At 42.3% G+C, this 24,595-nt stretch overlaps 1 protein-coding gene across 1 annotated transcript in view; it reads left to right on the top strand.

The window, feature by feature from the left end:
• The window catches only part of CUNHXorf58 (chromosome unknown CXorf58 homolog), a 42,408-nt gene extending 25,616 nt beyond the window's left edge, over positions 1–16,792 (top strand). The window contains exons 7-9 of the mRNA XM_036305895.1: positions 12,244–12,473; positions 14,644–14,803; positions 15,842–16,792. Of these exons, the coding sequence (XP_036161788.1) occupies positions 12,244–12,473; positions 14,644–14,803; positions 15,842–16,015 (564 nt within the window). The 3' untranslated portion in view covers positions 16,016–16,792. The remainder of the gene's footprint in view (positions 1–12,243; positions 12,474–14,643; positions 14,804–15,841) is intronic.
• Positions 16,793–24,595: the final 7,803 nt, after the last annotated feature.

Raw genomic sequence — 24,595 nt, 5'->3', positions numbered from 1 at the left:
TTTTTGTCTCTTGGCCATCTGTATGTTCACTTTGGAGAAGTGTCTATTTTTTTGCCCATTTTATTTTTTTAATTAAATCTTTATTGTTCAGATTACAGTTGTTCCTCTTTTTTCCCCCCATAGCTCCCCTCCACCCGGTTCCCACCCCACCCTCTGCCCTTACCCCCCCACTGTCCTCATCCATAGGTGTATGATTTTTGTTCAGTCTCTTCCCACACCCCTCACACCCCTTCCCCCCTGAGAATAATCAGTCCACTCCCTTTCTATGCCCCTGATTCTATTATATTCACCAGTTTATTCTGTTCATCAAATTATTTATTCACTTGATTTTTAGATTCACTTGTTGATAGATGTGTATTTGTTGTTCATAATTTGTATCTTTACCTTTTTGTTCTTCTTCCTCTTCTTAAAGGATACCTTTCAGCATTTCATATAATACTGGTTTGGTGGTGATGAACTCCTTTACCTTTTTCTTATCTGTGAAGCCCTTTATCTGACCTTCAATTCTGAATGATAGCTTTGCTGGATAAAGTAATCTTGGTTGTAGGTTCTTGGTATTCATCACTTTGAATATTTCTTGCCACTCCCTTCTGGCCTGCAAAGTTTCTGTTGAGAAATCAGCTGACAGTCATATGGGTACTCCCTTGTAAGTAACTAACTTTTTCTCTCTTGCTGCTTTTAAGATTCTCTCTTTGTCTTTTGCTCTTGGCATTTTAATTATGATGTGTCTTGGTGTGGTCCTCTTTGGATTCCTTTTGTTTGGGGTTCTCTGCGCTTCCTGGACCTCTAAGTCTATTTCTTTCACCAGGTAGGGGAAGTTTTCTGTCATTATTTCTTCAAATAGGTTTTCAATATCTTGCTCTCTCTCTTCTTCTGGCACCCTCATAATTCAGATGTTGGTATGCTTGAAGTTGTCCCAGAGGCTCCTTACACTATCTTGATATTTTTGGATTCTTTTTCTTTTTGTTTTCCTGGTTGGGTGTATTTTGCTTCTTCGTATTTCAAATCTTTGACTTGATTCTTGGGATCCTCTAGTCTGCTGTTGGGTCTCTGTATAATATTTTTTATTTCAGTCAGTGTATGCTTAATTTCTAGTTGGTCCTTTTTCATATCCTCGAGGGTCTCACTAAATTTATTGGCAGTTTCTAGAAAATTCTTGAAAAACCTTATAACCTTGGTTTTGAACTCTATATCCAGTAGTTTGCTTTCCTCCATTTCTGTCATTTGTGACCTGTTTCTTTGTCTCCGCATTTTGGCTGCTTCCCTGTGTTGGTAGAGTGGCTTTCTGTGCTAGGTGTCCTATAGGGCCCAATGGTTCAGCCTCCCCAATTACCTGAGGTGGACACTCTTGGTACACCCCTTTGTGCACAGTCTTGTTGTAGTTAAGCCTTGATTGTAGTTGGTATCACTGGGAGGAATTGACCTCCAGGCCAATTGGCTATGAGAATCAGCTGTGGTTATGGTGGGAGAACTTCTGTGCTGGAGACACCCTTATGGGGCAAGACTTGCTTCAGTGGGGCTTTGGTGCTCCCCGAGTCTGCCCCCTGAGTGTGTCCCTTATGGATCTGAGGAGTTGTAATCTTTTTTTTAAAAAATATATTTTATTGATTTTTCACAGAGAGGAAGGGAGAGAGATAGAAAGTTAGAAACATCGATGAGAGAGAAACATCGATCAGCTGCCTCCTGCACATCTCCTACTGGGGATGTGCCTGCAACCCAGGTACATGCCCTTGACCGGAATCGAACCTGGGACCCTTCAGTCTGCAGGCCGACGCTCTATCCACTGAGCCAAACCGGTTTCGGCAGGAGTTGTAATCTTGATGGTCCACTCTGACCACTGGGTATACTGGCTCTTGGATCTCTAAGGAGGTGCTAATTTAGCCTCTGCCTGAGGCTACCCAGCAGGAGCTATGGAGAGATCTGCAGATTCCTCTTCTTTGTTTGGAGTTTGGAGTTTGGAGGTGCCCGGATGAGGCCCAGCTGTGAAGCAATGCAAGCTGCTGTGGGGCCTTGGGCCTTCTTTTGAATGTTCTGGGTCTCTCTGACCCAGCTGTAGTTAGTTAGGTAATTTTAGATTTCAAAGGGCCAGGGCATTCATATGCAAAAGCCTCTGCTCACAGCTTGGGTGGGGCGGGCTCTCAGGGAGTCAACAGGGTGGAGCAAACAGCTATGGCTGATCCTCAGTCCTACCCTAAGAGTCCCCAGGTCTCACTGTTCCGAGGTAATCACTGCAAGCACCTCTCCACCCTCGAGTTCTGCCCGATGCCAGACAGTCCAGTTTCTCCCCGTATGAGTCTGGGTCCCCAGATGCCGGGGTCCAACCCTAGCGGGTCCAGGGGTCCGCAAAGGTGTGGACGGAATCACCAAAGAAGGAAGGACACGGAGGCAGTGTTCAGTTGATCAGCAGCCTAGCCAGGATCTCTAGCCAAGTTCTGGTTAGGATCTCCAGCCAGGTTCTGTGTCCATGTTCTCTTGCTAGGTTCAGTCACCAGGTTCTAGTCAGGTTCTCTTGCCATGTTCTATCCAGGTTCTGTAGCCAGGTTCTGTCCAGGTTCTCCAGCCAAGTTCTGGTCTGGATCTCCAGAGAGGTTCTGCTCTTTATTGTCTTGTTACATCCATATTTATACCAGTTGATTTTAATCCTGTCAATTTCTATTACAAAGGTTAGGGAGTTTCTTATCTCCATTCCAGGGAGTAAAGATTATGTAGCTTAAGCATGATTGTTTGTAGTTAAAGTGATTAACTACCCGCCTGGCACTTAGTTAAGGAGTTTCATCCCCTCCCTAACTTCAGGGAAAAATCCCTACCTGGGGAAACAACCTTTCTCGGAGAGGTGACCTTGGTTAAAACACACAGCGCTAAGGGAGCAAATATATTAAGAACAGTATGCTATATACGCCAGGTCCCTTGAAACATATGCTGTGCAGATGTTTCTATCCTGCAGCGACTGTGTCTAGCAGCAAGGATGGACCGGCTTCTGGCACCCAGAGACTCACCCGCAACTGGTGTTCAGAGCAGTTGGGAGCTTGTGTCTCTCTCCCGATTGAAAAAGACAACCGCATCCTGTTGACAGCCCTTTCCACGTGCGCCTCCGTATCTCTGCACTTTACTTCCACACCGCAACTCCTCTGAGTCTCAGTGTGCTTTTCTCTTTCCTTCTAGTTGTAGAGTTTCCACTCAGCCAGCCTTCCTGTGGTTCTGGATGATGTCCGTTTTGTCTTTTAGTTGTATTTTTGAAGTGGTTGTGCGAGGCAGCAATTTCCGGTGTTTACCTATGTCGCTATCTTGGTTTCCTGGATTTTAGTCTTTATCCTCTATTTTTTGCCCATTTTAAATTGGATTTTGTTAAGTTACATGAGTTCCATATATATATGTTTTGGATATTATCTGTTTATCATATGTATCACTGCCAGATATGTTCTCCCATACAGTGGGTTCCCTTTTCATTTTGTTGATGGTTCCTTTTGCTGTGCAGAAGCTTTTTATTTTGATGTGGTCCCATTTGTTTATTTTCTCCTTAGTTTGCCCTAGATGTATCCGTAAACATACTGCTACGAGAGATATCTGCAATTTTGCTACCTGTGGTTTCTTCTAGGATTTGGATGGTTTCACGACTTACATTTAAGTATTTTATCTGTTTGGAGTTTATTCTTGTGTATGGTGTAAGTTGGTGGTCTAGTTTCATTTATTTGCATGTATCTGTCCAGTTTTCCCAGAATCGTTTATTTTATTTTTCCCCCCACTGATTTTTAGAGAGTGGAAGAGAGAGGGGAGATAGAGAGAAATATTGATGTGAGAGAAACACATGGTTTGGTTGCCTCCTGCATGAATCCCGATCAGTGCCTGGGCTGGAGAGGAGCCTGCAACCGAGGTACATGCCCTTGACCGGAATTGAACCCTGAACCCTTCAGTCCACAGGCCGGTGCTTTGTCCACTGAGCAAAAGAAGCTAGGGCCCAACACCATTTATTGAAGAGACTGTCTTACTCCATTTATGCTCTTGCCTCCGTTGTCAAATATTAATTGCGCATAATGGCTTGGGTCAATTTCTGGGGTCTCTGTTTTGTTCCATTGAACTATATCCCTGTTCTTGTGCCAGTACCAGGCTGTTTTGATTACAGTGGCTTTGTAGTTTAACTTGATACCTGGTATTGTGGTCCCTCTAACTTTGTTCTTTCTCAAGATTGCTGCAGCTATTCAGAGTCTTTTTTGGCTCCATATAACATTTTGGAGTATTTCTTCTAGATCTGTGAAATATGCTGTTGGTATTTTAATAGGGATTGCATTGAATATGTAGATTGCTTTGGGTAGTATGGACATTGTAATTATGTTAATTCTACCAATCCATGACCACAGTATATTCTTCCACTTGTTTGTATCTTCCTCTATCTCTTTTTTCAATATCCTGTAGTTTTCCAAGTACAAATCTTTTAACTCCTTGGTTAAGTTTATTCCTAAGTATCTTAATTTTTTTTGTTGCAGTGGTAAATAGGATTGTTTGCTTGGTTTCTTGCCGGGAGCCGGTCCATCCTTGCTGTTTCAAGGGAACTGGCATATATGGCATACTGTTCTTAATATGTTTGCTCACCTTCTTGGCACTATGTGTTTTAACCAAGGTCACCTCTCTGAGAAAGGTTGTTTCCCCAGGTAGGGATTTTCCCCTGAAGATAGGGAGGGAATAAAACCCCTTAACTAAGTGCCAGGCGGGTAATTAATCACTTTAACTACAAACAATCATGCTTAAGCTACATAATCTTTACTCCCTGGAATGGAGATAAGAAACGCCCTAACCTTTGGAATAGAGATTGATAGGATTGGAATCAACTGGTATAAATACAGATGTAACAAGACAACAGGACACAGAACCTAGACACACAACCTACACAGAACCTAGAGACAGAAGAACTTCGCTGGCAAGAACATGGCAAAAGATCCTGGACAGAAACTGGCCACAGAACCTAGACACAGAACCTAGTGAGAGAACATGGCAAAAGATCCTGGACAGAAACTGGACACAGAACCTAGACACAGAACCTAGAGAGAGAACATGGCAAAAGATCCTGGACAGAAACTGGCCACAGAACCTAGACACAGAACCTAGCGAGAGAACCTGGCTACAGAACCTGGATAGAACATGGCAAGAGAACCTGACTAGAACCTGGTGACTGAACCTGGCTGGAGAACCTAGCGAGGGAACATGGCTACAGAACCTGGTTGGAGAACCTAGCCAGAACCTGGCTGAAGAACCTGGCTACAGAATCTGGTGACCGAACCTGGCTAGGGAACCTGGGGAACCTGGCTGAAGAACCTAGCAAGAGAACATGGACACAGAACCTGGCTGGAGATCCTGACCAGAACTTGGTTAGAGATCCTGGCTAGGCTGCTGATCAGCTGAACGCTGTTTCCATGTCATTCCTTCTTCGCTGACTCCGTCCACACCTTTGGGGAACCCCTGGACCTGCTGGGGTCGGACCCCAGCAGTTTCTCTTTCTGAGAATTCATTATCCTACATAATAAAAGGCTAATATGAAAATCAGTCGAACAGCAGAATAACTGATTGCTGTGATGTGCACTGACCACCAGGGGGCAGATGCTCAACACAGGAGCTGCCCCCTGATGGTCAGTGCACTTCCACAGGGGAACGCTGCTCAGCCAGAAGTCAGGCTCATGGCTGGCGAGCACAGCACCAGTGGCGGGAGCCTCTCCTGCCTCCGTGGCAGCACTAAGGATGTCCGAGGGCTTTTCTTGTTATTTTTCTAATTCTTTAAGTTGTTGAGTTAAATCATTTTATTATTAATTTTTCTTGTGTTATGAGGTAGGCCTGTAGTGCTATAAACTTCCCTCTCAAGATTGCTTTTGCTGTGTCCCTGAGATTTTGGGTTGTTGTGTGTTCATTTTCCTTTGTTTCCAGGAAGTTTTTTATTTCTTTCTTGATCTCATTGGTAACCCATTCATCTATACTAATAATAGAGGAATATGCAAATTGGCCAGGACGCCCTCACATAAGGACCTATCAGAATGGGGGTAGGGCTGCAGCAGAGTCCAAGAAGGGTGTGGAGAGGAAGGGAGAGCAGATAGGCAGTTAGGGGGATCAGGCCAGGAGAGGAGTGCAGATAGGCAGTTAGGGGGATCAGGCCAGGAGGAGAGAGCAGATAGACAGAGGATCAGGCCAGGAGGGGAGAACAGATAGGCAGTTAGGAGGATTAGGCCAGCAGCGGAGAGCAGATAGGCAGTTAGAGGGATCAGGCCAGGAGGGGAGAGCAGTTAGGCAGAGGGATCAGGCCAGGAGGGGAGAGTAGTTAGAGAGATCAGGCCAGCAGGGGAAAGCATTTAGGGCCATCAGGCCAGCAGGGGAGCAGTTAGGGGCATCAGGCAGGCAGGCAGGCAGGTGAGCGGTTAGGAGCCAGTGTTTCTGGATTGCAAGAGGGATCCTGGATTGGAGAGGGTGCAGGCTGGGCTGAGGGGTCCTCCCCCATGCACAAATTTAGTGCACCAGGCCTCTAGTTGTTTAATAACATGCTATTTAGCCTCCAAGTGTTTGAAAGTTTTTGAGTATTTTTACCCTAGTTGATTTCTAATTTTATTCCATTGTGATCTGAGAAGATGCTTGATATGATTTCAATCTTCTTGAATTTGCAGAGACTTGTTTTGTGACCTATCATTGAGAATGACCCTTGGGTACTAGAGAAGAATGTATATTCTGCAGCTATGGGGTGCAATGCTCTATAAATGCCAATTAAATCCATCTGATCCAGTGTGTCATTTAGAGTCACTGTTTTCTTGTTAATTTTTTGTCTGGACGATCTATCCAGTGAAATCAGGGGGTGTTAAAGTCACCTACTATGACTTTATTGCTGTCAACCTCTCCCTTAAAGTTCCCTAGAACAGCGGTTCTTAACCTGTGGGTCACGGCCCCTTTGGGGGTCGAACAACCCTTTCACAGGGGTCGCCTAAGACCATCGGAAAACACATATATAATTACATATTGTTTTTGTGATTAATCCCTATGCTTTAATTATGTTCAATGTGTAACAATGAAAATACATCCTGCATATCAGATATTTACATTAGAATTCATAACTAGCAAAATTACAGTTATGAAGTAGCAACGAAAATAATTTTATGGTTGGGGGTCACCACAACATGAGGAACTGTATTAAAGGGTCGCGGCATTAGGAAGGTTGAGAACCACTGCTCTAGGTTTTTGGGTTTTTTTACATATTTAGGTACTCCTATATGGGGTGCATATATGTTTATCAGGGTTATAGCCTCTTTTTGGATTGATCCCTTTAGTACTATGTAGCGGCCTTTGTTGTCTCTTGTGATGGCCTTCATTTTTAAAAAAATATATTTTATTGATTTTTTACAGAGAGGAAGGGAGAGGGATAGTTAAAACATCGATGGGTGAGAAACATCGATCAGCTGCCTCTTACACACCCCCTACTGGGGATGTGCTCGCAACCAAGGTACATGCCCTTGACTGGAATCAAACCTGGGACCTCTCAGTCTGCAGTTCAATGCTCTATCCATTGAGCCAAACCGGCTAGGGCGATGGCCTTCATTTTGAAGTCTATTTTGTCATATATGAGTATTGCTACCCCAGTGTTTTTTTTTCCATTTCTATTTCCATGGAAAATTTTTTTCCACCCTTCACTCTCATCCTATGTGAGTCCTTTGTTCTTAGGTGGATCTCTTGTAGACAGCATATAATTGGGTCATGTTTTTGTATCGTTCAGCTACCCTATGTCTTTTGATTGGAGCATTTAATCCATTTACATTTAAGGTTATTATTGATAGGTACATTTTAAAAATACATATTTTTTTCTTTATTGATTAAGGTATTACATATGTGTCCTTATCCACCTATTTCTCCCCACCCCACCCCCCACTCATGTCCTCAGCCCCCTAGTGTATGTGTCCATTGGTTATGCTTATATGCATGCATATAAGTCCTTTGGTTGATCTCTCCCCTTCTCCCCACCCTCCCCGTTTGACGGTCTGATCAATGATTCTCTGTCTCTGGATCTGTTTTTGTTCATCAGTTTATGTTGTTCATCATATTCCACAAATGAGTGAGATCATGTGATATTTATCTTTCTCTGACTGGCTTATTTCGCTTCTCATAATGCTCTCCAGGTCCATCCATGCTGTAGCAAATGATAGGAGTTCCTTCCTCTTTAAAGCAGTGTAGTATTCCATTGTGTAGATGTACCACAGTTTTTTAATCCACTCATCTGCTGATGGGCGCTTAGGTTGTTTCCAAATCTTAGCTATTGTAAATTGTTCTGCCGGGAACATAGGGGTGCATATATACTTTCGAAAAAATATATTTTTTATTGATTTCAGAGTGAAAGGGAGAGGGAAGGAGAGATAGAAACACCAATGATGAGAGAGAATCAATGATTGGTTGCCTCCTGCATGCCCCTCTTTGGGGATCAAGCCCGCAACTGGGCATGTGCCCTGACCAGGAATCGAACCATGACCTCCAGGTTCATAGGTTGACGTGCAAACACTGAGTGATGCTAGCCAAGCGATAGGTATTTATTTATTGCCATTTTAATTCTGTATGCCTCTGTTTCTCTCTGTTTCTTCTCATTACAGCAGTACCTTTAACATTTCTTGCAGTGCTGATTTGGTGGTGATAAACTCCTTTAGCCTTTTCTTTTTAAAAAAATCTGGGAAGCTCTTTATTTTACCATCTTTTTTGAATGTTAGCCTTGCTGGGCATAGCAAGCTTAGTTTTAGATCCTTGCTTTTCATTACCATGAATACTTCATTCCATTCCCTTCTGGCCTGTAGAGTCTCTGATGAGAAATCAGCTGACAGCTTTATGGGAGCTCCTTTGTAGGTAACAAAATGCTACAAAATGCTCTTGCCGCCTTTAGATTCTCTCTTTGTCTTTATTTATTTTTTAAAATATATTTTATTGATTTTTTGCAGAGAGGAAGGGAGAGAGTTAGAGAGTTAGAAACATCGATGAGAGAGAAACATCAATCAGCTGCCTCCTGCACATCTCCTACTGGGGATGTGCCCGCAACCAAGGTACATGCCCTTGACCTGAATCGAACCCGGGACCTTTCAGTCCGCAGGCCGACGCTCTATCCACTGAGCCAAATCGGTGTCGGCCTCTCTTTGTCTTTAATGTTTGGCATTTTAATTATGATGTGTCTGGGTGTGAGCCTGTATGGGTTCTTCTTACTTGGGACTTTCTGTGCCTCCTGGACTTGTGTGACTTTTTCCTTCAGGAGGTTAGGGAAGTTTTCTGCCATTATTTCCTCAAACCCCTTCTCTATCCCTTGCTCACTTTCCTCTAATTCTGGCACTCCAATTATGCAAATATTGTTACATTTCATGTTGTCCAGCAGCTCCCTAAAGCTGTCACCTGTTTTTTTGTTTTGTTTTTAAATATATTTTTATTGATTTCAGAGAGGAAGGGAGAGGGAGAGAGAGAAACATCAATGATGAGAGAGAATCATTGATTGGGCTGTCTCCTACACAACCACCACTGGGGTTCAAGCCCACAACCCAGGCATGTGCCCTGAGAATCTAACTGTGCACTCCTTCATAGTTTAATGCTCAACCACTGAGTCATGCCGGCTAAGCTGTACTGGTTTTTAATTGTTTTTTTCTTTTTGGTTCTCTGATTGAGTGATTTTTTTTCTGCCCTGTCTTCTAATTCACTGATCCAAACCTTGGCTTCCCCTAATCTGCTGAGTATTCCTTCCAATTTGTTCTTTATTAGTGTTATGTCATTATTTCTGACTGGTCTTTTTTCATAGTTACTATATCTTTTCTCATGCTGTTGAGCATCTTTGCCATCATTATTCTGAACTCTATCCTATATAATAAAAGCCTAATATGCAAATTGACAGAACGGTGGAATGACTAGCAGAACGACTGGTTGCTATGATGTGTACTAACCACCAGGGGGCAGACACTCAACACAGGAGCTGCCCCCAGCCTGCAGGCCCCAGGCCAGCCAAGGCGGGTGTGAATGGGCATGCCCCGATTGCCCCGCCAGTTGCCCCACAGAGGGAGGGGACAGGCAGCATCGGGGGGGTGGGGCCAGTGAGTGGGCAGCACCAGGCCGGCCAAGGAAGGTGTGAGTGGGGGGCCCTGACCACCCGCTGGTTAGCCCACAGATCGGCCCTGATCACCAGCCAGGCTTAGGGACCCTACCTGTGCATTAATTTCGTGCACCGGGCCTCTAGTATCAGATAAATTTCTTATCTCCATTTTGTTTAGCTCTTCTGGAGAATTCTCTTGTTCTTTCATTTTGGGGTTGTTTTTTATCTCCCCATTTTGGCTTCCTGTTTGGGTTTGTGTCTATGTATTAGGTAGATCTACAACTCCCAGCCTCTACTGCAGGACAATGTCAGACGCTGTTTCTGACTGGCCCTGAGTACCCCGTTTGGGGCTACCAGCAAACTGAAGCTAGTGGGTCCCTCTGCTGTGGCTGATTGCCTTTGGAAAGGACCAAGATGTACACCTGGGTCTGCTTTTCCTAGCCCCGGGCCCAGAAGGAGGTCAGCAAAGACTCAAAGCCTCCAGAGTTCCGCCTCTACCTGCAGTATGATTGTTATCAGCCTTGATTAGCCTCGGGTATGGACCACAGGATACTAGAGGTCTTTCAGCAGGGTGTGATAACTGCCTTCCCCCAGGCCAAAACTGCCTGGATAGCAAAGGTCCCCAGAGAATGATGTCCTCCGCAGTGTGAGGGAATGACTCAGCACAGGAAACTGGGGTGGCTGCCATCCAAGCTCCTATCCCAAAGCCCCCAAACCTGGACTCTCCTCACACAGCTTCAGTCTACTCTGCCCTCCCTCTGCCAGAACCCAAAGTGAGTGGCTGCACACAAAATTTTGTGCATTGGTCCGTTAAGACGGTGCCTGCATTTCCAGTAGTCTCTGGCTGACAGACAGCAATGCTGCTGCTTTTTACAGCCAGGTGTTATGTGGGCACCTTTCTCAGTTCTGGTGCTCTAGGTTGGGGGGTCCAGCTTGGGGTTTAGACCCCAGAGTTCTCAGTGGGAACCCCCCACAGCTAAGCTATCCCTCCAGACCTTCAGCTGTTGTCTGTGGGAGCCCAGCCAGCCCTCTCGCACCTCCACCCTTCCTACCAGTCTCTGTGCGGTCTCCACTTTCCACCCTTGGTTATCAGGGTTCTCTCCAGCTGGTCTTCAGTTGACTTTTCAGGGTATATTTTCTGTATTTTGGTTGTATTTCCAGTTTTATCCTGGAAGAGTGTCAGTGTAGCTTCCACTTACTCCACTGCCATTTTTGATCAGAGCCTTTTATGTGAGTTATATTTGCCATTAAAATGTTTATACATTAAAGAAATATGTAGTGAGTGTGGTACCATGTACATGATTCTATGTGACAGGGATTCTGCCTTCCAGTAGGGGAGCTAAGATATACACAGACAGCTAAAACATCAATTAGTGAGCAGTAAGAGTCATAGAAGAGAGATACCAATCAAATCAGAGATGTTCAAGGAATACCTTTAGAATGAAGTGACATTTGAGTGGAACCTTGAGAAATGTGTCTAAAACCATTCTAGAGCACCACAACCAATCATTCGTAATTGTTCTTTCCACTGTGTGGGGCAAAAGTAGGTTTATAGTTGTTTGTATGGAAAATACTATAATAATCCCATATAATGAGAAGGTAATATGCAAATTGACTGTCACATCATCACAAAGATGGCAGCGCCCGCAGCGGGGGCAGGGCTGGCCACTCTGCGCACCTGCCACTGGAATCCCCTCAGCCCCACTGGGGGCCTCGGGTCCTCCTGCGCCCCCCACTGACTGAGGCTCAGGCAAGCCGCAGATGGTGGTGGCTGCTGCCCAGGGCCAGCCCGAGGCGCAGGCAAGCCTCACATGACAGCTGCCCAACTGCCCAGGGCCGGCCTGAGGCACAGGCAAGCTGCCGACGGTGGCTACCCAGCCACCCAGGGCTGCCCAAGGCTCAGGTAACCAGGGCCAGCCAAGGCTTGCGCTGCCAGCAGTGGCAGCAGCAGAGGTGTGATGGGGGCGTCGCCTTCCCCTGATCGCCAGGTCGCCTCCCACCCCTGAGGGCTCCCGGACTGTGAGAGGGGGCAGGCTGGGCTGAGGGACCCCCACACACACCCGTCCAGTGCATGAATTTTCATGCACCGAGCCTCTAGTTAATAAATAATAATACAAGTATAAACTCTGTGTTTCGCATACTCATCACTGTAAACCTACTTTGGTTCCACCCTGTAGTATTCCAGTGTTCTGGATAAGACCCCTGCATATTCTGGTGGAAGAAATAACTGTTGGAGAAGACTGAGCCTCAAAAACATTCCCAAGACAATGATAATGTATGACATAATTGATTATGCAGAGTCTAGAGTAGTCTCAAGACGTCTGCGAAAAGAAATGAAGTACTTATTACAGAGACCACGAACAGAAGAGATGCGTCAAAACCAGATGCGGATTATTACCCAAGCTAGGTAAAAGTGACCCCTCACTAGGGTTATGATACTAGAGACATTTCTGAAAATGTTCATATTCTGCCAAATAGTTCACAGAATGTAATAACAGGGTTGAGGCAGATTGCTCAAAATTTATGCAACTTTGTAAACATAGCACCAACAAAAAGGACAATTGCTACCTGGGGAGGTGACTTGTATCACCAGACAGGCAGTTTAGGATGGCTGGAGGCCACCACAGCAAATATAAAAATGTAGGGTAGAGATGCTGGCAACTCTTTAATTAGAGCAAGCAGTGGATATCGAGAGAGTGCAGATAGAAGTGGAGCCTTGGGCCAGAGTGGTTGCCTTTTAAGTGGACATGAGAGTCAGTGCAACTTGCCAAGAACCGAGAGCCACCCAAGGTGGGGAGTAGGGTGGAGGACAGTAAGGGTGGACTGTGGGGGTGGGGTGCCTCCCTGGGGAGAGAGCTCTAGTGCAGGTGCTAACTGTTGTTTTTATAAATACATCTAGAGGGGCTCCCATTGCCCATGCTGCACAGAGCTCAGGACTTTTTCCTTTCTGCTGAAGGTTATAATTCTGCTCTTGCTACTCTGCCTCGCCTTGCTGAAGATAAATTGCATATAAATCACAGTGACATTATTCCCTTCTTTACCAATAGCATGTGAGCCAATTCACATTATAGAAATGCATGTTGTAGCGAAATGGACTGTATTATGATCTGAACAACATGAACAGAATATGCCTACTCCAATTATATCTTTTTTCCTTCCATTACCAAGTCTCACCTAACCCATCTTGTTTACAGATTAAGCTTTCTTTCTTAAGAAAAAGATAATAAGACTGAAGAGGACCTATTGGTAGTCCATTTTCACACTGTCATATTTGAAATGAAAAATACTCCTTTAGTACCTGAAGAAAACACTGGTGACCCATTGTCACACAAACATGCTGGGTTTTGTTGTTCTGTGGGGTTTTTTTTCAGTAGAGAAGAGTGGTGCTGACCCAATAACATAATTTAGCCCATTTATTTTTATGATCAAGACTATACATTTGCCAGACAGATGGCCTGGTGTAGGGCACAGTCTGTCATCATAAAATAGATTTCCTCTCACTCATCCGTGTAAGCACTGAATACAGAACTTAACCCTATTACCACCAATGTGAAATAAATGATGTAATTTTCTCTGCCACCATATATAACCCTAGACTCCTAGCTGTTTGGACTCATGCTACTGATTATCCAAGAATGAGTTGCTTTAAAAAACCAAATAAGTAGCCAAAATTCTAAATCAATTAAAGAGGGGAAAGGACTTTCTTAAAGGTTTTTTCAAATGTAGTCTTAGTTTGGGATCTCCCAGAAGCAAACAGTGAGACAAGGATTTGAGTATGAGTAGTTTATTGGGGGGGGGGGGGTTATCCCAGGAACTACTGATAAGAGGGGGGTAGAGAAGTGAAATGGGGAAGGGCAGGCAGTCAAAACAGTGTGTGTTAGCAAGCAAGCTACCACTGTGGGTAACGAGCTGAATCTCTCCTGGGAATGTCTGAGCCTGTACAGAACATGCAACTCAAGTTATCCCACAGGGGGCAAAGGAGTTGGGATATTTGTACACCAATGGCCATTAGTCATTGGTTAAGGATTGCTTAGGAGAGGCGGTATTAATTCTCAGGCAGTTTCCCCGAACATGGCTTCTTGTTTTCACGAGAAAGCTCACAGGCTGAGTGAGATCAGTGCTAGCAGTTGGAAGTTGGGGCTGTGTGCCCTGCAGTGGTAAAGCCAGGGGACTACGGGCATAGTACAAACTATGTCTGAGCCCAACACTGATTTAAAAAGTTTGTGTGTGTTTTCTCAGCTATTATGAGATTTAATACTTTTTTGTGTTAGTATAGGGTTAAAAAAATATTCAAATGGCTACTACACAGTATTTTCCAGGAAAACTGATTTTCAATTGATAATCACGTTTTATAATTTTTATCATTATATCAATGTCATTGTGGCAGATAAAGAACTGTGCTATGTAACTAAAGTAGAAATGATAACTTTGGCCTAAAAATATATATGCAGTATTGCTGCAAATACTGAGATCTATGATATATTTGCTAGAGGATGCTTTAATAAAATTTGGAACTTGCTGTATGTTTAACTTTTCTTTTGTACAATTTTTCTGCCTGCAATACAAATATTTCCAAGGTACTTACCTCTGTTGAGTAGCCAACGTTTATATCGGCCCTTCCAAAAGCAAGTTCAATTTAAACATCTGGGTCGTCGATCCAAGCAAGCAAAAATGAAAAATGAAAAAATGAAAAAAGCTTATGAGAAGGAGAAAAAAGCAAGCACTTCTGTGAAGACTGTAAGTTTAACTTGTACTGAATTCATTGTTTTGGGTAATATGCAAACTGCAAGTAATTCTACTTCTATGAGTAGAATTTTTCTAATCTACATGTTCAAGGCTGAAAACCCTTTGTTATATCCTTTGTATAGTATAAAGCTACATTTCTCTTGGTAACACATATTTTTGAAATTCTTAAACCTGATTAATACCAGTCGTTCAGGCTTCACATCAGCATGAGCTGGCAAAAAAACCCAAAAACCCTCTATATATTGACACTGATGAGTCAGCACATCTTTAATGGTGCTTTTCTCAGAGTGGAAGTCATTTCTATATGAACTTCTTAAAAGCTATAGTGTGACTCTAATGAACAAAATAAACTGATGAACAAAATAGAAACAGAGGCGTGCATACATGGAACAGACTGACAGCTGTCAGAGGGGGGAGGGGTGTGGGGACTGGGTGAAAGAAAGTGAAGAGATTAGCCAAAGAACATACATGCATAGCCCATAGACACAGACACCAGTGTGGTGTTGGCCGGAGGGAAGAGGGTCAGGGGCTGGGTGAAGGGGCTAGGTGGGGGTTGGGGGTAAGGAAGTGATAGGGACATCTGTATTAGTGTTATCAATAAAAATAAAGTTAAAAAAGCTATGGTTCAGTGGTTGAGCATAGACCTATGAACCAGGAGGTCACAGTTCGATTCCCGGACAGGGCATATGCCCGGGTTGCAGGCTCAATTCCCAGTGCGGGACATGCAAGAGGCAGCCGATCAGTGATTCTCTCTCCTCGTTGATGTTTCTCTCTCCCTCTCCATTCCTCTCTGAAATCAATAAAACATATTTTAAAAATATGAAAGCTATACTGTGTAAATTCTGCCTCAGTATACTCCTACATCATAGGAATATTTATAATGCACATGTATTCATGTATTGCTTTGCAATTCTTTAATATGTTATACATTTATTGAGATGAGGCTAAGTACAAAAAGTCAATTATAAAAACAAAGTAATAAAAAGCAAATATAAAACACTTTCTGCTTTCATTTATAATTCTACCTAGGAACCTTGGACAGACAGACCAGATATAAAGCAACACCGAAGGGTTGTCTTCTCTGCCCCAAGTTTTGAAATTGTGAAATATAAAGTACCCCTGTCAGATGACAATTTGGAAGACAAAAGTGAACCATTTTTCTGGAGTCAAAAATTGTATGTTCATCGTTATCCACCATTTTAATGCACACCTAATTGGAAAAAAAAAACTAAGTGATTTAATAAATTGCTTGTCTGTCTATAAATGAGGAATATGAATACCAAAGGGAAAAAATATAAACAAGGCCTCAGTATGCTCTCTGAACCAAATGTGCGACAGATTTTTAAGTCCTTTTTGTATTACCATGGGTGCAAATATTTTTTACTGGCAGAAGTTTAAGCTGAATAAATTATTTCAACTAGATGCCCTCAAACTAACAATATACAATTTTGTTTAAGAAATGGTGCATATATGAATCCCTAGCACTTTTATTCAATTTTGACTTTCCTTCATTTTTAAAAATATCTGAACAGGCCATGCTTAGCATAAATATTAGAATTCACAGAATAAAAGGCTGCTAGGGAGTCAGCCTTCAGTGTCTTTTTTTCAGTAGCATTTTGTTTTTACAGAACAGCTTGTGATTGACCTATTCTCAATTATAATAAAATTAATAATGCATTTGTTGCTACAGTCAGTGTGACATAGCATACCTAATCATTATTGAGCATTGCAAGCAGTTGGGACAGAATGTTGCATCTGCTTTCATGTTGCACTTTGGATATTTTTCAAGTATGAAGACTATTTTCAGTAGTATTTATCAATTTCCTTTTGAATTGATGAATTCTCATGCCTGATAGAGTGTGAAGTATTGATCTTTTGTGATCGAGGCTATTGGATTATATCCAACCTTACCAGAGGCTGTGATAATTAAACAAAGGGCATTATTTATTTAACTTTAAAAATACAATCTTTGCCGAAACCGGTTTGGCTCAGTGGATAGAGCGTCGGCCTGCGGACTGAAAGGTCCCGGGTTCGATTCCGGTCAAGGGCATGTACCTGGGTTGCGGGCACATCCCCAGTGGGAGATGTGCAGGAGGCAGCTGATCGATGTTTCTCTCTCATCGATGTTTCTAACTTTCTATCTCTTTCCCTTCCTCTCTGTGAAAAATCAATAAAATATATTTTAAAAAAATAAAAATAAAAATAAAAATACAATCTTTTATTTTGTTTAACATTTAAAATGTGGAGGTTGATTGCTGCTTTAACTCAGGCAAAGCAGCCTATAAATGGATCTCATTCTCTGCTAAAACACTCTCTTAAATGATAAAGAATATTGGAGTAAATGTGTATGATTCCCACTAGAATATATTTAACACAAATGTGTACTCTTTTGGGGGGGAGTTCATTTATTAAAGCTGGGGACAGCCCTAACCGGTTTGGCTCAATGGATAGAGCGTCGGCCTGCAGACTGAAGGGTCCCAGGTTCGAGTCTGGTCAAGGGCATGTACCTAGGTTGTGGGCACATCCCCAGTAGGGGGTGTGCAGGAGGCAGCTGATCGATGTTTCTCTCTCATCGATGTTTCTAACTCTCTATTCCTCCCCCTTCCTCTCTGTAAAAAATCAATAAAATATATTTTTAAAAAAGCTGGGGACAGTGAAACAAGGGAGGGCTTAGCATAGAAAAAGCAAAGGAGACCCTCAGCAGGGTTGCTTTGGCTCACTGGGAAGTCAGAGAAAAGGGGGCCTTGGAGACAGGTTCAGGGGTTTAGCCCAGGAGGAGCTGCTGCCACCCATTGCTCCCCTGGTTGCAAGTCTTGTAGAGACCCTTAGGGTTTAGGAGATGCATGCCTGTGGAGGAAGAATAGAGGGGAAGGGAAAGGCGCAGGCGTGCTCCCAGGAGGGAGAGCACTAAACATGTGCTTTTCAATATTAATATATTCTCATTTGATCTCCAAAAATAGGACAGATAATCCCCTTGTTTTCAGAGTTTGTACTGGACACTGGTTCAATAGAAAACACATACTTACCTCATGAATCATGTTTATTCTCATCTTTTAAATTATGAAACAGTTCCTATTTCAATCAAATGCATATCAGATTCAGTCAACCCATAGTATGTGCAAAAACAAAGCTAAGGGAGATTTAGGGTAACAAGATGAAGGAAAAGGACAAAGGAAGGACAGGCTCTTTACGTTTAAGGGCAGCCACTTATCTTATTAGCTATGACTTTGTCCTGTCATAATGCCTAGCTGCAAGGGAGGCTAGGAAATGTACTCTCGTTTTGGGCAGTTGTGTACCATACTAAAATTCAGTTGTTATCAAAGAAAGTGATAATCGATATTAAGACATAACTAGCATAAAAAAAGACATAACTACCATCAACGTCTTCTATTGATTCTTTTAACTCACATTAAACAATATAACCACATCATAGAATATTCTTTTAAAGTAGAATCACACATAATCTCATCGCTATAATACAACAATTGTTTTAATTTGCTTATATCTTTCTAATCTGTCTAAATGCACACATATTTTCACATGATTATAATCATTAACATACAAAGGTGGGCAAAAGTAGGTTTACAGTTGTGAGTACACAAAGATAAGCAAAAGAAAGAAAATTTTATGAAGAGTTTATTCTTGTATTATTTATTAATTATTGGGTTTGTTTTTTTAATCTTCACCCAAGGATATTTTTCCATTGGTTTTTAGAGAGAGTGGAAGAGAGAGGGAAAGACAGAGATAAATATCGATGCAAAAGAAACATCGATTGGTCGCCTCCTGCACGTGCCCCGACCAGGGTCCAGGCCAGGGAGGAGCCTGCAACCTCAGTATGTGCCCTTGACCGGAATCAAACCCGGGACCCTTCGGTCCGCAGGCCAACACTCTATCCACTGAGCCAAACCAGCTAGGGCAATTATTGTATTATTTATTTGTATTACAACTGTAGTCCTTCTTTTGCCCACCCCTGTAGATTTAAATTTTTCACTTAATATTGTATCTTAAACATAGTCCATTTAAAAAATAACTTTAATGGCCACATGATAGCCCATTGGGTTGATGAGGCATAATTTATGTAACCATACCCACATCATTGGATATTTCAGTTATTCTAATTTTTCACTATTGTAGGTAATTAACACTAGAGTAAACATCTTCATACACAGTTTTCTTTCTTTTGCTTATCTTTCTGTTGTTTATTTTTAACCTAATTGCACTGTAATCAGAGAACATGATTTGTATGATGCTGATTCTGGGAAATTTGTTGAGACTGGCTTTCTAGCCAAGTATATGTTCAGTTTGGATAAATACTTTTTGCACTCTTAAGGAAGAAAAGAAAGAAAGCATCCAGTATAGAAAAAGAAAAATGTACATTGTCTGCCATTGGATACAAGATTCTATACTTGTCTTTTCTTCAGCCAATGAGGTTTATCCAAGGTGCAATTATTACTCATTGAAAACTTTTTCCAATACATGTCCTTTTTTTGATCAAGCTTGTTAATTGTATTGTTTATATTTTCTATTGCTACTAATTTGGGGGCTGTGTGACATCAATTACTGGGAAGGGTATATGTTAAATTCTACTACGGCAGTGGACTTGTCAGTTTCTCCTAAAATTCTGTCAGTTTTTGCTGTTTGTTATTTGAAGATATCATTAGGTACATACATAATTTTAAAATTAGCATCTCTTCCTGGTGATTTGGATCTGTTATCTTTATGTAGCTACTCTCCTTATTCCTAATCATGCATTTTGCCTTGAAGATTTTTTTATCCATTATGAGCAAAGCTATTCCAGCTTTCTTCTGGTTAGCATCCGCCTGGTATATCATTTTGCATTTTTTCTTATTTTCAACCTTTTCATGTGTCAGAGACTGGCTGAGTGCTCACTAATTCCATTTCCTCTTCCTGGGAACACAGGCCTACATTTCCCAGCTCTTTCTGCAGTTGCGTTGGGACCACCAGAAGAATGTGGATAGAAGTGATGTATGCCACTTCTAGGTGTGGCAAAGACATCATACATGACCTTCTGTGTGCTCTCTCCCCTGTTTACATGTCTAGAGACAAAGAACTGCAAGATGGTATAGGCTTGAAGGACCCTAGATTCCTATGTCACTGAATGAACGAGTGACAGCCAGAACAGCAACCCGACCAGATGGACTGTTATGTGAGCAAGAAATAAACCTCATTGTGTTAAGCCCCAGCAATTGTAGAGGTTGCTTGTTACAGTAGCTAACATAAATCATTCTGATTTGCCATGTTGTTGTATTTTAGGTTTTCTCTAGGACATGGGTGGGAAACCTTTTTTCTGCCAAGGGCCATTTGGATATTTACAGCATTATTCATGGGCCAGACAAAATTATCAACTTAAAAATTAGCCTGCTATATTTGGTCAAACATTTAATTAACTCACCCCTAATGTTTATAAAATTAATGAAGTTTTAGTAACAAGAACTTATTTCACTTCTATTAATTGCTTGCTTGGAAGTAAGGGTATATGCTCAGATTTGTGGACCAGGAAGATATGAGAGAATGAAGATGGCCCCTGAAAAATTTTCAGCCCTATGCTATAAATTTGCAGTATTATATTCAGCGATGATTCATAGAAATGACTTTAAGTTTAAAATATTCATGTGTGTCATTTTTTTAAAAAGTTCCCCAAAAGTAAGTCATTTCCTCCTGTATTTTTGGAAAAGTGAGTATTCATTTCTCCCTGGTAATATTAAATTATGACACTCTTTGGCAGTAAAATTAACCTGTCAAATTATATTCTCCAAAATTCTCCAACATTTGCAGAGGTCTGAGGAACTTCTAAATGTGCAATAATCAAGACATGATGGCTATGGACCAGACTAAAACAATAAATTCAAAAATTATACCATTCCACCACAGAATATTAAGAAAGCATCAAATAGAACCTGAGCTTATTTTGGATCAATAATTATTATGAGTTTCTATAAATAAAAAGCTTCCAGTGCTAAAAGTTGTTGGATCAGCATTTCCAGAAATCTATGACTAATACCATTATACTATCTGTTCCAAGGAGTTTTATTATGACTTCTCTTGAGAAACTTTAAATATTAATCCATAGGTTATTCTCAGCATGCAATCCATTACTTTTTTCTCATTCGGAGTACTTTCTCATTTAGCACAAATAAGTTAATGCAATTCTTTTAACATGCCAGAGAAAATAGGTTCAGATGATATCCAGCTTTGCATTAATTTAAAGTGAGTCAAAATGCTCTATGCAAAGACCATGCATTGCCAGTTCCTTTGTGCCTTCACAAATTATTTCTGAGGGCACAGAATCAAACGAATATCATCTTTGACAAAAATTTTAGCTCTAGTCAGTTTGGCTCAGTGACTAGAGGTTGGCCTGTGGACTGAAGGGTCCCAGGTTCGATTCCAGTCAAGGACACATGCCCAGGCTCAATCCCCAGTAAGGGGGTATGCAGGAGGCAGCCAATCAATGATTCTCTCTCATTATTGATGTTTCTGACTCTCTCCTTCTCTGAAATCAATAAAAAATATATTTTAAAAAAAGTTTTTAGTGTCATCCCCAAGAATAGATTTCTATAGTTTGAGTAATTTTGGAATAAATTAAATCGTGGTATTTATATTTCCTTTCTAAAAATCATACCAATCTTTTTCTGGAAGGTAATTTCTCTCTGTGTCTCAGATGTGATTCTCCTCCCAAACTGTGGCAGATGCAGTAGATGTGCTGCCCATATTCCCTAACTTCCAACTTACCAGCCCCTGAACATCGTTTTCTTCATAAAATTCTGTATTGATATTTAGTGGTATTATTAGGGAGAGCCAGTGCAAATGTACTAATGGTAAACATATTTCAATTTTTTTTTTATTTTGGTGAATGATTGCGACATTTTATTAGGTAAGCTGAAATAACATTGATTGTGCCATCTCAACCCTTTAAACCATGTTGCGTCCTTTTGAACCTGGGAAAATGTGATCGTAGTACAAAGAGACAAAGAACCACAAATTGTCAGTACAGAGAGAGACAGCCACAAAGAGCCACAAAGAGAAGAGTGGATGATGGATCAAGAGACAAATGCAAAACCTGGAAAAGGACCAATATTGGAACCAACAGGTAAAACCATGGCTTTTGTTTCTGTTTTGGGTAAGCTGACTAACCTTTGTTTAGGGCAGTGGTTCTCAACCTTGGCTGCACATTAGAAAAACCTGGGAATCTTTTTAAAATCCTGATTTCTGTGCCTCATCCTTCAGAAATTCTGTTTCTTTGTTGCTAATGTTGTGGTCCCACCCCATAACAAAGAAACAGAATTTCCGGAGGATGAGACCCAGAAATCAGGATTTTAAAAAGATTCCCAGGTGATTCTAATGTGCAGCCAAGGTTGAGAACCACTGGTTTAGGGCATTCTGCGGCTGGAGCAGGCTGCCACTGGTTTTTGTAGGGCAGGCCAGAAGTGCCAGGGAATTCATGCCCCCTCAGGAGAGGCTCTGCCTTGGTGCCTGAAAGAAGGTGGTGTACAAATATCCTAGCTCCTTCTGTTTTTTGTGAAATATCTGAAGTGTTTGTATGTGTATTAGACTGGCTCTCAGAATTTCTCCAGCATGATTAAGTGAGAGAGAGCAAGAGAGAGAGAGAGAAAGAAACATCAATGATGAGAGAGAATCATCGATTGGCTGCCTCCTGCATGCCCCACATTGGGGATTGAGCCTGCAACCGGCCGGGCATACACCCTGACTGGGAACTGAACCATGACCTCCTGGTTCATAGGTCGGTGCTCAACCCTGAGCCACAATGGCCAGGCTTGCATTCCTTGTCTTACTTCCCCAGTAACTTCCTTGTTCTCCTACTGAGGTGTTTGTTTGTTTTTGTTTGTTTGTTTGCCTTCTAAATAAACTACTTGCACTGGAATCCTGGCCTCAGAGTCAGCTTCCGGAAAACCAGCCAAAGACTCACCAGATCTTACTGCTTTGGTTTATTCTTCCCTCGCATTTCAATTCATTTGTTATTTCCTGGTTTTATAGTGCAATGAAGAGAGCAATGTCAACTTTTTTAGGAAATGATTTTTTGGCTCCTTCTGAGTGTACTTTCTTTTTTTTACACCGTATCAAGAAAAATAACTTAATTCCTCTGCTAATCTTCCAAGGTATAGAAGTCTAAATTGAATCTGGCTACCTAGAGAGAATAAAAAGGTATCTCTGGTATCTCTAAAGTCAAATCAAGTTTCTGGTCAGTACTTAGTGATTTCAAGGGTGTCTTCCAGCTTTAAAATTCTACAAGTTTTAGCGACAATTCTACAGAAACTATTCCAGAAAATTGAATAGAAGGGAGTACTTTCCAACTCAGTTTGAGGACAACATAATACCCAAACAAGACAAAAAAACTACAAAAAGGAAAACTACAAAACAATGTCACTCATGAACTTAGACACCAAAATCCTCAAAAAAAATTTAGCAAATGGAATTCAGCAATATATACAAAGTTTATACCATGACCAAGGGAGGTTTATTCCAGGATGTAAAGGTTCAGTATTCAAAACAATCAGTGAGAACCAAGAGGGTGGTGTAGGTAAACGCCTGTACTCGCCGCCTGCCACAACCACATCAAAATTACAACTAAAATACAGAACCACTGGAAAGCTGGCTGAATGGAAGTTCTACAGCTAGAGAGGTAAAGAAGAAAGCACACTGAGACTGGTAGGAGGGTTGGAGGTGTGAACTGGCTGGTCCCACACCCATGTGTGCTGCTTTTTTAACCTGGAGGGAAATCATCCCTGTGGAGGCTGCCATGAGGAGCAAGGGGTCCCAGCCCTGCACCAGACCCCCAGCCCAGGGTCCCAGAGCTGGGAAAAGATGTCCCCATAACTATAGGCTGTAAAAACCAGCAAGGATTTGGGCTCAGTGGCACAGAGGCTGCTGGAGACCCAAGTGTCCCACTTAAAGGGCTGACGCATGTACTGAACTTACAAGGTCCCGCTTCCTCTGAGCTCCAGTGCCAGGATGAACACATATGAGGAGAAACTGGATTGTCTGGCATTGGGGCAGAAACTTGGGGGCAGCTTTCTCCCAGACGGAGGTGCTCGCAGGGGTCATTGTTCCTATGCCGAGACCTCCCCTATCCCATGGCTGGCTGGCAGCCATATCAGCATGGTGCTCTCTGTTTGCTGCACCCTGCTGGTTCCCTGAGACCTTGCCCATCCAATTTATAGCCCCACCCAACCTGTTTGCATCAGATTTTCCATATGAATTGCCTGTCCTGGCTCAGGCTTCAGACTGCTAAAATTTCTCAAATAAGCTGCAGCTAGTGACAGCATGCCCCAAACCTATCAATAAAAGGCCCAAGACCTGGCACTAGCACCAGCCTGCCTTGCTTCACAGCTGGGCCTTGCCTCCTGCACAGCAGCTCTCCCACTGTAGTCACACATGGTCCTCACAGCCAATTGGCCTGGAGGTCAATTCCTCCCAGTGACACCAACAGCAATCAAGCTTAACTACAAAACTATGCAGACAGTCCATACAGGGGTGCACCTAGAGTGCCCAGCTCAGGTGACTGAGGAGGCTGAGCTACTGGGCCCTACAGGACACCAACTATACAAGGCCACTCTACCAATTGCAGGATGCATAGCAGCTCTACCTAATACATAGAAACAAACACAAGGAAGCAGCCAAAATGCTGAGACAAAGAAACATGTTACAAATGAAAGAACAGAAGAAATCTCCCAAAAAACAACTAAATGAAATGGAAGCAAACAAACTACTGGATACAAACTTCAAAACAATGGTTATAAGGTTGAT

The sequence above is a fragment of the Myotis myotis genome, unplaced genomic scaffold (assembly GCF_014108235.1).
Source record: "Myotis myotis isolate mMyoMyo1 unplaced genomic scaffold, mMyoMyo1.p scaffold_m19_p_4, whole genome shotgun sequence".
NCBI classification, from domain to species: Eukaryota; Metazoa; Chordata; class Mammalia; order Chiroptera; family Vespertilionidae; genus Myotis; species Myotis myotis.
The sequence above is the reverse complement of the archived record's forward strand: the minus strand, read 5'-3'. Positions and strand labels throughout refer to the sequence as shown.